The sequence below is a fragment of the Colobus angolensis genome, unplaced genomic scaffold (assembly GCF_000951035.1).
Source record: "Colobus angolensis palliatus isolate OR3802 unplaced genomic scaffold, Cang.pa_1.0 Scaffold271, whole genome shotgun sequence".
Classification (NCBI taxonomy): Eukaryota; Metazoa; Chordata; class Mammalia; order Primates; family Cercopithecidae; genus Colobus; species Colobus angolensis.
The window spans coordinates 2112544-2126355 of NW_012115944.1; the positions used below are offsets into that span (position 1 = coordinate 2112544).

Consider the following 13812-nt stretch of genomic DNA (forward strand, 5'->3'; position numbering starts at 1 on the left):
AACCCGGGAGGTGGAGGTTGCAGTGAGCTGAGATCACGCCACTACACTCCAGCCTGGGTGACAGAGTAAAACTCTGTCTCAAAACAAAAACAAACAAAAAAACAAACAAACAGAAAACCAACCAACCAACAAAACAAACAAACAAAAAAACAAGTAATTGGAAGAATAGGGAAAAAAAATAGATAATTGCCCACATTTGCCCCTTTAATCATCTGAACATGAGATGACATAGAAAGTTCACACAGAAGCTCTTGGTGAAAGGAATGCCATTCTCCAGCTACAAGGGCACCAGCCCCCAAACCTGGAATTTAAAGGTTCTACTCCTGAAGATACAATGGGCTGGTTCTGTAGTTTTCAAAGGGCCATAGCCTATTACTCACAGGGTTCTCCTTACAGTCTTCGCTCAGCATCTCTGGAGCTATCCAGCCTTCTGTGCCAGGCACCCCAGATCGGCGGCTGAAGCTGTGCCTGCCCGCTGCCAGCTTCTTGCACAGGCCAAAGTCAGAGATCATGGCCTTGATCTTGCCATGTGCATTGGGCATGGATATGAGAATGTTGTGGGGCTTTAGGTCTCTGTGAACTAATAGAGAACTCCAGATTAGTCCAATGCTTACCAGGAGCAACCCCAGGCCTCCTCCTCCAATGGTGAGTATGTCCTCGTCAGACTCCCAGGATGCCTGCCGCCACCTCCAAAAGCTCTGGTATTCAACTATGTAGGATTCCTCCTCAAATTCTTACACCACTCATCTTTGCTACTGGTGATGTAGCCAAGAGATTGAACAGAAGCAAGGTCTACCCAAGCTACTGGTTAGCCCCACCGGGGCCACTGATTACCCCTACCCGGGCTGCTGGCCTGGTAAAGCACGGCCTCTCACCGATGTTGAGGGAGTGAAGGTGGGCCAGGCCCGAGGTGGTCTGCTGCAACAAGGTGATGGGCTCCAGGCCGAGATGCGCAAAGTCCTTCTGCTCCACATACTGCAAAAGATATGACAACGAGGTCACGGCACACAGTCCTCAGGACTTGGCCCCTCAGCTCGTTTTCTTTGATACCATTTTAAGAAAGAAACGGGAAGTTTTACTGACAACATTCTGTCTAAATCTATATTTTCCAACAAGGAGCAAAGCTCCAATCTACTAATTTACAATGAGAAAGATAAGAGGGCAAGAAACTCAAGTTCATTGCCTCATATAGGTAAACCTACAAAGGAATCCAAATGATACTGATACAGTTTCAAGGTGAGCCTGGAAACTGAGCAAAAGGAGTTTGCTGGATGATCTTAAAGCCTGGAGTTACCATCCGGCATCCTTCAGGCCCACACCAGCCATGACTGAAGATGGGAAGAGCAACTGTCCAGGTTTCCTGGAGGCAAAGAGGGAGAGACATGCCAACTGCAAGCAGACTGCCCAGGCACGCGGCGGGGACCACCCTGGTACAACTAGGGGGATGAAAATGCTCCACATTTTGACTGTGTATGTGGTTAAATGGGTATAGACATTTGTCAAAATTCATCAAGCTGTACATTTAAAATGAGTACAATTCACTGTAACTTTTTTTTTTTTTTTTTTCTGACGGGGTCTCACTCTGTTGTCTATGCTGGAGTGCAGTGGCACAATCACTGCTTACTGCAGCCTCGATCTCCCAGGCTCAAGCAATCTTCCCACCTCAGCCTCCTAAGTAGCTGGGGCTACAGGAGCACAGCGCTAGGCCTGGCTAATTTTTGGTTTCTTTGTAGAGATGGGGTTTCACCATGTTGTCCAGGCTGGTCTCAAACTCCTGAACTCAAGTGATCTGCTCACCTTGGCCTCCCAAAGTGCTATGACTTTAATAAAGTTAACCAAAAAAATAAATAAATAAATAAATCCACCTCTTGCAGGGTGGCTGCACACAGCTCGATGGCAATGTACTGGAATTGCCGGTCCTTCTCCGTGCAGAAGTAGCGGATCACGTTCGGGTGCTCATCTGATTCTCGCAACAGCTGGACCTCACGGTCTGCGAAGCTAAAACACTCGGGGAGGATCCTCTTCACGGCCACATCACGGTTGTCAAACATGCCCCTGCAGGATGAGGAGCAGGAGTTGTGTCTGGTAAGCACGAGTCAGGCTGTGTAAACGAGGTGAGAACCTGGGTCCACAGCATTCAACTACTGCCTCCCAGCCTAGAGGGCCCCGACTGATTGCCCGGTGGCCCCGGAATCATGCTTCTCTCAGTGTGCAAGCTCCCTGGAGGCGGGACTCCAAGTGCCTAGGTCACTGCTTTGACCCTGTTGTGCTCTGAGCCTGGCACCAGGCTCACAACCTGACAGGCAACAACTTAGACACCAGGCGGTGAGGGCAGGGGGCTGGTTAATCCACTCACCGGTACACAATTGTGCCCTCAGCTCCGTGGCCCAGGACGTCCTTGGGACAGAAGGAAATTTTCCCAACTATCACCATGCTGGTTTCCTCATCTGGGACAAAACAGGAAAAAGAGAGATTGTTTCAAACAGATTATCACCTAAAGAACCTTGAGGTTAACGTGGTGGCAAGCTTCCTGACCTCAGATTAAGAGATGGGATTTAAGAGGCACTGCACCCCAGACTGCTGCTCAGGAAGAGCCTGCCGGGCCCGCTCCCCATATACACCCAGGGCTGCCTCTTCCCCCTGCCCCTGCATTCTGTTTCTGCCTTTACCTTACTGTGTGATTGCATATCTTAAAACCTTCTGGAAGGCAGGGATTCTCCATAGCGTTTCATATACTTATACATATTTATTATGATATAGTTAGAATGGTTTAATAGTTAACAACCACGGAAGTCCACTGTAAAGATCTGCACTGAAACACTCAGGAGGCGGCGGTGGACACGTAAAATGAGGAGACTGCCTGGGACAGAGGGCTCTGAGGTCCCTGCACCAGCTCTGTGCCAATTCCCTCAGAACTGGGGCTCTGACAACTGGCTTGAGCCAATTTCCACAGAGGAAAGCGTATCAACTGTGACACTTTCACACTTGGCCACCGGCTGGCCCTGGGAACTCTCTCTAGCCCAATGGGCAGCTCACCTCTGGTCAGCCGCAACACCCAGCCCTTGTGGAGAAAGACAGGGGGATGGCCAGGGTGGTCCCCAGAAGGCCCTCTGAGGGGGAGATGCCAAGGGATGGGGCAGAAGCCTTCCTGCAGAGACCCCAGAGTGCCAGTTAGAGGAGAACACAGTGAATCCCTGAGAATGGCACTTGACAATCTTACGGAGACTCCTTGGACTTCTCAGGAGGTGCTCGAACGAAACACGAAATAGAATCAAGATGGCAATTGGCCTCACCTCCGTCATCTTGTTCCAGGGAGGGGCTGCTGCCAGCCTTGGAGGCAGAGCTGCCAGAGCAGAGCGAGTGGTTGGAGGCCCTGGGGGACGTGTTGGGGCTGCTGGTGCCCGAGCTCTCTGAGTATGGGCCAGACGTGTCCAGAAGCTCGCCGTCCTGAGCCGTGTCTCCAGGTGGGTGGAAGGGCAGCTGCTGCTGCTGCTGCTGCTGCAGGAGCTGAATCTTCTCCAGTTCCTTCTGAAACTGCTGGTGCTGGAGCTGCTGCTGCTGATGCATGCTCTGGGAGGAGAAACCCACATCCAGACAGGGGCAGCTGTTCCCACAGGGAAACAAGCAGCTGGGAAGGGACAGGTCCCAGTGGTGGAGGGAGCATGTGTTCTTTATGTGACCCCACAGGGCACAAAGAGACCAGTGAGAAGGCACCTGGAGGCGGAATCGCTTTGACGACTGGAGGTCTTTCTGCCGACTAGTTAGATCCTCACTTGTACAGGCCACTCCCCAACCCTAGGAGGGGCTGGATAGCCACCGGGGGAAGGACTGTGTCCTAGGTTGAGGGCTGTGCCAGTTTCATTTGGTTCTAAAATTCTGTGATTTTTATGAAAGTCTGAGAGTTATTGCAAACGTAAAACCAAACAGGAAGCACAGGTAGCACGGCTGAGCCAGTGGTGGGTGGAGGCAAGCCCCAGGTTTGCCATCTACCATGTCTGTGTGTTGGCTAGAGGCTAGCGCACAGATGCTCAGTAGTCCAGAGGAGCAGGTGAGGAAGCTGTGGTCCCCTGCACACACACTGCCAGGAGGTGGCAGTGGGGCTGACACATGGGGAGCCTGGCTAAGGTCCTGCTTTCCCCTTTCATCCCGCTGCCTTCCCCGTGGCCACATGCCTCTCAAATACCTGAGGATTCATTCTGTAATTATCTGAAGTAGCAGCGATCTGTGATTATCCCTACCCATGTCCGGGAGGTGGACTGAAGGGACTTCTGTGAGCCACCAACCCACTAGGGAGTCATCTCTCCTTCCCTCCACCACGGGATGGAGTCCTGGAAATGCTGCCTACTAGCTGGGTACCCGTGGGGAAAGTAACTTAGCTTCTCAGGGTCTACTTGCTTCCTTTGTGGACAAAAGAAAATCATTATTGACCTATGAGGTCAATAATAATGACCTCATAGGACTGAGTGAGGTGAAAAGTGAAACCATCAGGTGTGGACGTGCCAATGGGGAGTGCCGTAAAGGGTCTGTCATTCCCTATCCTGGGCGGGTCATTAGCTCCCTGAGCTCAGGTAACAGCGTCTCTGAGCAACCTGCTGAAGGACCACTCCCCTCACATATTTCATCCCACCCACAGCCTGCTCCGCTACGGAGCCTGCTCATTTCCAACTAGGAAGTAATGGAATGGCCATGCTGCCTTTTTCACACAAGCTGATCTCACGGGCAGCTTCCTTTTTCTTCTGTTGGTTCTTCTCCCCAGCAGACGTTCTAATGGCAGCTTTTAAGAGAGGAAAGGTCTTCATCTATTATCCTTATTCTTTAAAAATACAGGTAACTATTCAAAATCATCTTTGAGCAAGGCTTATACATCAGCTCTTACTTGAAAAACACTAAGATTTAGGTACCAAATTGTCCTTTTCTGGGAGGCTAGTGTCTCTTTAATTATGTTTTTGAAGATAAACACTGACTTTTAAATGGGGAACGAAATGTGCTGGTTGTTTTTGCCTGGATCTCACTGACGTGAGGCGACAGGCAGAGAAGCCCCAGAAACAGGTGGAGGGCAAAGGGGAAGTGCTGAGCTTTACCAGGGGGTAGGTGATGATGAAGGCCACCCAGCCAATCAGCAGGAAGGTGCTCAGGATGATGGTGGCCACGTCCTTGAGCACGGAGTCCACGGGGGCCTCGGGCCGGGCAGGGGCATGGGCGGGCTTCTCCTCCACATCCCGAGACACGGTGGTAGGTGCGTTTTCTGAAGTCTGGTCAACCAGGTTGATAACCTTGCATGGGAGAGAGTTGCGATATCACTGCAAAATTTGTAGCCAGATACAGATGAGGCCAGCAATCAAGAGAGGCAATCACTGTTTACAAGGATATGACTGTACTGCAGGGTGTTGTATTTGTTTTAAGCTCACCAAAGATTATGTAGGCAGATAATTGTTGCCTCCTTCAAAGTAATTGCTTTCAGAGACCATGCATCTTTGCAGTGAGGTTATCACTATTCAAAAATAGTTTTTGGAGCAATAATTTTGGCAGGTGTCTTCAGACCCTACATATTTTTTTTGAAAATCCTCAAAAAGGCAAACACTTCCTCCTTTGATGGTAGGTTCAGTATCCGGGAAAACTCTGAAGTCATCTGTAGCAAAGTCTGGTGAAAAATTGGTATTTGATTTAATAATACCATTTCTCATTAAAAGGAAATTCGCACGTATACGGAGATGCATGGCTAGAAAGTAATAAAGCAGTTTTATGTTGCCTGTAAACCGTCAGTGCAATCCCAAAAATATAATTTATTCCAGTAGTCCACTATTTCTTCAAAGTTTTTAAGAAGCATCAGAAGTGTTTGTTAAAGAAAATTAGAAGCCCAAAATTAAATCAGATAAAAATGGAGCTTCCCTAGAGTTCCTCAGAATCTCCAAGACTTCATGGAACATGCATTTAGAAAAATGCATTGATTCATTCTCAAATATCTAGTATTCCAGGTATGCAGTTATCATCTGCCCAACAAAACTAACACAGCCTCCCCGGCACATGCTGAATTTCCCACATGCTAAATTTCCCGCACACTCACACCATTTCACCCCTCCCCCAGATGGCTGCCTAGAATGTTCTTCTCTCCCCTTCCAGGTGTACCCTTCTTGTTCGCATCTCTCCCACAGTGCCTCCCACATTTTGGGGGGTTTGTGGCCTGCAGAGTGTAGAGGAGGCATCTGGGCATGTGGCCAGGGACATCTGTATGTCTCATCACCATACAGATGCACCTCAGAGTATTTTAATACTTACTTTTTCAAAGACTGTTATCCAAGACTAGATGGTTAAATGTAAAGATCTGACCTCTGGGTGTTAAATTAAGGGCACTGTCTTATTTTCTTCTGTATGTGTTTATTTTCTAAGTGTTCAATAATGAATATGCAGGACTTTAATAAGATTATAGGACAATGCTGTTTGAGATTGCTGTTTTAGGAATCAACGTATTTCTCCAACCGGGCTCCCTCCATAGATGATGGTAAACAGATACTGGGCCCTGGAATCTTGAAAGTCCACAATTTCCTTTGTCTCTGGATAAAATCTAAATCTCTCAACCGAATTTGTTGTGCTTTTGGTCTCTGCATTAGTCAGCCATTCTCTTCTTCTTCTGACCCTGCTCATGTAGCCCAGGTGTGTCTCTGTCCCTGGGCCCTCCATGGCAGGGCTGCCGAAGCTGCCAAGCCTGAATAGCTCACTAAGCCTCAGATGTCCCCTCTTCTCCTTCCCTGGCCATGTTGAGTTCCCTCCTGCAGAGCCACCCTTCCACCTCCTCCACCGGCTCTGTGCCCTAGAATGCTGAACTGTATGGACCAAAGCAATGGCCTCCCCAACCCCCCGTCGTTTCTGACTGGGTAAAGCTAACAGCGGGTGCCAGCAGAGGAGAGAGAGGAAGGAGAATGAGGTTGACTTCTGTGGGGCTGCTGAATTCCTCAACTGATGCTTTCAGCTCCCGGTCTGGAGTCCTTTCTACTCCCTCTCCTCTGGCTAAAGGCCAAGGTATGCTGAGAGAGCCCCTGGAACTCTGAGCAAATAGTCTCAGACCACTCTCTGTCTGCTTCATAAAACTTCAGGTCTCATCACTTCTTCAACAGTTTTTTTTTTTTTTTTTTTTTTTTTTAGCAGTAAGGTCTTGGTATATTGCCCAGGCCGCTCTCAAACTCCTGGGCTCAAGCGATCCTCCTCCCTTGGCCTCCCAAAGCACTGGGATTACAGATGTGAGCCACCCAACCCAGCCTTCAACAACTCTTAACTCCTCCACAGGGCTTGTTCCAGGCCCTGTAACATGGTTCCTTTTTACCCATGTGAGCCCATTTCCTACTACTCCCTGCTTTGTAGCCTCGGGTCTGGCCTGAGAGCTGGGCACACCAGCATTCTTCCCCCCCAGGCCTTTGCCCTTGCTGTACCATCCCTCCTGTGCCCCCTTGCTCCCTCCACTCGGCCAAATCCTACCCATTCATCCAGGTCCAGGTCTAGCTTGGTCCTGCTGCCTTTCCTGTACCTTCCTTCACGAGTTGCTTCCTATCCCTCTCCACTAGCCCTTAACCATTTATGTTGTTTGCTCTGGATTCTGGTGCATTCCTCTTCCCTTCCAGACTAGGCTGCACGCTCAGAAGGCAAAGTCAAAGTCTAATGCCTCACCTCCCAACACCTAACACCAACAACCCCCTGACTCACTTCCTCAAAGCTCTTTTTCTCTGAATCAGCAGGAATCACATTTTCCCGATGTTTGGGCAGATTGTTGGGGAATCTCTCCAGCATCTTGGTAGACGCAGACAGTGGGGTTTCATGGTGGCCTATGAGAGGAAACAAAACCTTGAGTGAGAACAGTTTCCCGAGCTGTGGTGGCACTCAACGCTAAACTTAGGCAACAGGTGCTACCCACTGAGGGGTCCGCAGTGCAAACTCTCAGCAGGACTGCGAGTTAGAGAAAATGAGTGGCAGTTACCAGAAAATTCCATCAAAGCGGGACCTTTACTACTTGATGGCAGAATACAGTATTCCGTGTCTCCTACTGAGGAGCAAAGAAGTGTCCTTGTCATGATAGGGATCAGGACATTTGGGATGCACCAGACACAAGGCTCATGGGGCTGCATGGGTCCAATCCACAGGTGCAGTATTATGAGGCTTCATTAAAAGTTCAAGGAGTTCTCCTTTCAATGCTTTCCCCTATAACATCACTCTTCTATGGCTGCCGAATTCCCATCTTGGTATTTAAATTGCTCAGGTGGAGTTGTAGTCCTACTATTATGTAAATGTGAGCTTCCATCTGGGAAAGTGGTACATTACTTGCAAGAGAGCAGTAGGACACACCTGCTAGATGGATGGGGCCATAGCTCGCTCCACGTTCATTCGCTGTTCACTACACAACTACTGCATGGCTACTGAGTGAGCATTCATTACGCATTTATTGAGCATCTATTGTGTGCAATTACTGTAAGAGATACAAAGCTGACTAGAATAAGGAACTGGGATTTGATAGGGCTTGATAATCCATTCATCTCTAAAAATGAATCCACATACTGCCCCAAAGAGCCAGGTCACTTTTTCAGATTAGGCTGCCAGCAGCCTGGCTGACTTTCCTCTCTGTTCTCTCGCCATGAGATCTCACTCTGACTCACATCTCTTTCACCTTATGATCTTTCCATTGTTCCCCTAAACCTATCAAAGATTTCATGACATACATGCCAAGATGACAACAAACAGGAACTAGTCTAAGCAATGTACATTTCTTGATCCGGAAAATTCCTCTTTGATTCCCCATCTTTAGGTCAGTTCTCTATCTACAACATAATATCGTTCTTTAAGGGAAACCTACTTTTGTTTTGAGCCACCACTACTTTCTCTTGTGTACCAAGGAGCTCTGAGACATGCTTTGCTTGGGAGCAGGATTTCTCCATGTGTGGTCTGCCCACTTCAGACCTCTGAATCAGACTTGCTGGTAGGGCCCAGGAATCTGAACGTGAGTATGTGCGGGTAACTCTGAGGCTCACTAACAAGAGACCTATGGTCTAAGAAAAGTGAGGTGTTCTTCCACATGCCACGCTGCGCAGCAGTGTTCTGCCCTTCCCACAACATCCACTCAGTGCTCAGAGCCCTACCTGTCTGGTAGGACACCTGCCAAGAGACTGCTATGGAAGGCATTAGCCTGAATCCCCCTAGTCCTCCTGTCAACCTTCTTGTAAACAGGCTTCTCCCGGAGCTGGGCCTTCACTAATATCACACTGCACATGCTGGACCAACCACTGTACAACTTTACTCATGAGACTGCTGAACATTTTATACAAATACTACCCGGTCTTCTTGACGTATTCATCTATCATTATCTCTTAGGTCCAGACTCCAGAGCAAAAAGCAGATGGCTAGGCCCTGCCCCAGACCTACTGAATCAGGCTCTCCTGGGCTTATATATGCCTAGTTAACTAAACTCTGATGCCAAAAGCACCCAAGGTCAGGGCCATGGCTCTGGGGCAACCCACAGACCATGCCTCTCAAGCTAATTGGATCCTTGTATTTTCAAGATTAATGACAACCTGGAATATCTTTAATATTTTCCACAAAGAGAAAACGAAAGGACACATTTGGACACAGAAGGGTCCTCGTCAACAGGAGACACTGCCACAGTCTCAGTGCCATATTTTAAGATGATGAGCTTTGGAGCTCCTCCAAAGAGGCTTTCGAATTGTGGGATCCTTACACTTAATAGATTCCTTGTACTTTGCTGTTTTCGCAGTTTTCTTACTTGGACAACCTTTCCACTTTAAAGGGATCTCATTTTACAAGTTAACCATGAAGACTCCCTGCCCCCATATTTTCTGTATTCTCATATATACACATTTCCTTATTCTCATATATACACATCTTCTTAATCACTGGTGGGCAGTCTGTGTGCCCCTTAACTGGCCCGTAATGCTGAGCAGCCTTGTAATTGCAATGGCCTCTGCTCATTAGTTATTTTTTTCTCACCATGGGCCTATTCATACATGCTCCTCCAACTACTTCTGTTAGTAAAAACATTATTATTTTGTCATCTCCTTTACCTGTTATTTGGTAAAGATAAAATAAAAATGGCTACAAGGAATCAGGATGAAAAAAGAAATGGACCTTGACAATCTATAAAGAAAGGGATCAGGGCTCAAGGATATCTGGTTCCCCCGTAACACCTGGTTACACACATCCCCACCTACACCGCACTGCCTGGCAGATTCTACTGTTTCCTGGTCCCCACATGCTCCCGGCTGCCCCACATCTCTTTTCTAGAGCCCCAGCCCTGACCTCTTTCTCCCCTAGTACCTGTCAGCAGCAAGCACGAGAGGAAGAGAACAGAGAGAAGAAACTGCATTGGCCCCTCGGTGCTCCAGCACCCGACTGACCTCTTGCCCTGCTCTGCCCCTACTGGAGCTGGGAGGTGGCAGAACAGTGGGGCGTGGGGCACAGGAAGGGCAGGTGCATTTCAAGAAAACTCCCTCCTGCTCTAATGACTTGGCACACTCGCTAGGAATACAGCTCTTCTCACCTCTGCCTTCGTTTGTCACACTCACTGCCTTTGGGTGTCATCTCAACTTCTTATCTCTCTTGGGACAGGGCCTCTAGTTCAACCCCTGGCCATTACTGATGGCAGCAAAAACAAGAGAGAGAGGAAAAAAGGGACCTTCCCACACACCTGGGACGATACTGCCCTAGAACCATGACCAGCCCGACTCTGCTGCTCTCAACCCATCCTGGGAATTCATCCCTCCTGGGTCTTCAGCCCTTGCCTCTCAAACCCCTCACCCTCATGCCCACACAGACCCCAAGTTAATTCTTCCATAGAAACAGTCTCAGTTTTCTTAACTATAAAATGGAAATGACAAGGGTACCTACCTCACACAGGGTGGCTGTGAGGAATGAGGAAATGCATTCTGAAGGGCTTAATGTCGGCTAATCATACAGGGTTTACATGATTTAGTACCTGAGTTTTGGAACATTAAACAGTTTTCAAAAACTGACTCAGAAACACGGTTAACATGTTGATTTTCCTTGGGGGTAAAAATGTCCCAAGGTCTCAGGGGCCAGCTGGGAAAGGCTCTGAGCACAAGGCCTTCCGAGCTGAGTACGGTGTAACTACCAGGGCCGGTGGTTGACCACCAGGAGGCAGCATGCTGTCACCTCTGGCTACTGTGGGAGACCCGCTCTTACCTATCAGAAGCCAGTAATTCCTCAAGTAGTTGAGCTTGTTCTTGCTTTTGAGTCCGGGGTCAAACTTGAGGTCTGTGCTGGGCGTGATCACACACTCCCCCTTGTCCCCAATGGTGACGCCATCAGTCTGGGGCCCTTCCAGCAAAGGAAGTGTGCTGCCGCGAGGCTGTGGAGAGGGTGCAGTGAGGGTCAGGAGCCCTGAAGGGAGAGCCAGTCTCATAGCACACCATCCCAGCCACTGTCCTGAAAGGTGAGCGATTTCTAGTGCAGGGCTAGTCCAGGACAGAGCCCAAAGGACAAGGACACAAAGGCCCAACTCTGGGCAAAGAAGCTCCTCTCTCAGGACGTGACAAGCTGCACTGATGTCTTTATGGACGTCTTTTCAGATTCTTGTGTCTGGGTACTGGGGAACAAGAAGTGTGCGTGTAGAACTCCAAGACGCTGTTATGAGAAGCAGACATAAGTGAAGGAGAATGAATGGATATCTCTGTTAGTCACAACTGATGCAACCAACGGGGTGGAATAAAGTCCACTCACACAGCCGGTGCTGGCTCAGGTGCTACTGGAACTACGACAGAGGCAGGCGCTGTCTGCTCACAGGAGCAGTCGCCCAACTCACTGGGAAGACAAGAGAGCCAACCACACAGCCCAAGCATTGCAGGGATCAAGACAAACAGCTAGGATTATGATGCCTCGGACTTTCAGAGACAGAATGTTTGAGGCAGGCTGGTGAGGCCCAAGGAGGCTTGGAGAGATTGCAAAAGCATGCAAAGGGTTTGAGTAGGGAAAAGGAAGAAGAAAGGGCACTTGAAGCGTGAGGTGAGGAGCAGCCTGAACAAATGCCCTGGGGAAAGATGAACAGGAAGCTTGTAGAAGTCAGGGAGAAGGTGCACTTGCTTGGGTCATGTAACTCACACAGAGAAACTAACAGGATGGCGGAACGGCATCGTGGGACTGGATTAAGGAGAGCCATGAACACCAGTTTGGGGAGTTTAGATTTGACCACAAAAGCAAAAGGAAATAATCAGGGATTCCTCAGCTTTAAGAAGCTGTTTCTGTCATGTATCTTTCTTTCAAAGTAGAATGTGGCATGTGCAGAAACTGTTTTTGAGAATTTAAGATTTGTATTTTGCATGCTTAACCCGCAGTATGCTTGTGCATAGCAAAGTCATTCTTTGTTAAAATGGAATAGAAGCAGTTAGGCAGCTGTGAGCCCTCCATAGTGGACTTACCACGACAGCAACTCCCTCGTGTACCATTGAGGGAGAGGCATAGAGGCTGGTAGAGTATTTCCCAACATACAGAGTGGGCCTAAGAGAAAAACAGATACATGCATTCCAGAGTCATTTAATTTCCAGATCCCACAGAAAGCAGGAATCATAACCCCAAATGCCACCCACAGGGATGACTGCACTAACCCCCAGACATGGAGGAAAGCAGTAGGGTTGTGAAGGTGGGGCACTCCCCTGGGAACAGGGCCACAGGACTTTAGTCCCAGCTGTCACTCACTGCAGAAACATGGACAAGCCACTTAATGGCAAGCCTCAGCAAAATTGCAGGGCTGGACTAGATGATGCCCTTGATGCCTGCAGAAAGGACTACGTCCAGTGGCCATCCAGGAGACTGAGTGCTTACCACCACCGCCGAGGCCCCTCAGACGACCCTGTACAACACACTTTCACTCCAGCGACCACCAAAACTATCCCCATTCTGCCCCGTGCTTTCTAAGGATCCTGGAGGTCCTACAGAACTCCTGAGAAATGGTGCTCTACTCTGGATGCCGAGAGCAAAAGGGATGCATAAGAAATTCCAGACTTGGTGAGACTTCTGGTTCCTCAGCTGTATAGTCTGTCCCCATGTGGGACATCAGGGAGATGGAAAATGAGGAGAGCTACACCCCCTGGCCCTTCTGCTTACTGTCAAGAGCCCACCTGATCGGTCATCCACTACATTATCTAAACCTCTCTCAACGAATATCTTACATTTGAATGGTGTTTTACAATCTAAATACTCTCTGGCACATTATCGTATTTGATCTTCCACACAACTCTATGAAGTAAGAAACTGAGGCTTGGTGAGTTTAAGTGACTCAGTGATAGGCTAATAACAGGGGGATAGAGAACAGAAGCCTGCTGAGTCTTAGACACACACTGTTAACTATTTTTTTTCTGATTTTTGAAATGAATATAACCTACAAATTTAGAAAATATAGAAAGTTAAAAAAATAAATCTCTTGTATCCCTACCACCTAAGATAGATCCAAACTATACTTATACTGGCAGTCTCTTTCCTATCCCCACCTTTATTTGTGTGTGTGTGGCGGCAGGGGGAGGGTCTTGCCACATTGCCCAGGTAGGCCTCAAACTCCTATGCTCAAACAATCCTCCCACCTCAGCCTCCCAAGTAGCTGGAATTACAGGTGTATGCCATGGTGCCCGGCACCTCCCACTCATGATTTTTATGTAATATTTAAGAATTCTGAAGCTTTAATGGGTGCCCCTCAGCTCTTCTGTTCTGAGGTTTCCGAACGAAGCAGTCGTGGCTCTGGATATTCCTCATGGCTTCAGAGACTGTCCTGTCTTTGGCCTCCCGTGCAGGGCCTGCTACATTGCAACA

The 13812-nt window shown here is 48.6% G+C and overlaps 1 protein-coding gene across 1 annotated transcript in view; it reads right to left on the minus strand.

The window, feature by feature from the left end:
- Positions 1-13812, minus strand: part of ERN1 (endoplasmic reticulum to nucleus signaling 1) — a 92043-nt gene that overhangs the window by 9623 nt on the left and 68608 nt on the right. Inside the window, exons 9-17 of the mRNA XM_011947995.1 lie at positions 12429-12507; positions 11197-11362; positions 7696-7814; positions 5082-5273; positions 3294-3570; positions 2357-2447; positions 1866-2055; positions 876-975; positions 381-580 (exon numbers count right to left, since the gene is read on the minus strand). Coding sequence (XP_011803385.1) covers positions 381-580; positions 876-975; positions 1866-2055; positions 2357-2447; positions 3294-3570; positions 5082-5273; positions 7696-7814; positions 11197-11362; positions 12429-12507 — 1414 coding nt within the window. The remainder of the gene's footprint in view (positions 1-380; positions 581-875; positions 976-1865; positions 2056-2356; positions 2448-3293; positions 3571-5081; positions 5274-7695; positions 7815-11196; positions 11363-12428; positions 12508-13812) is intronic.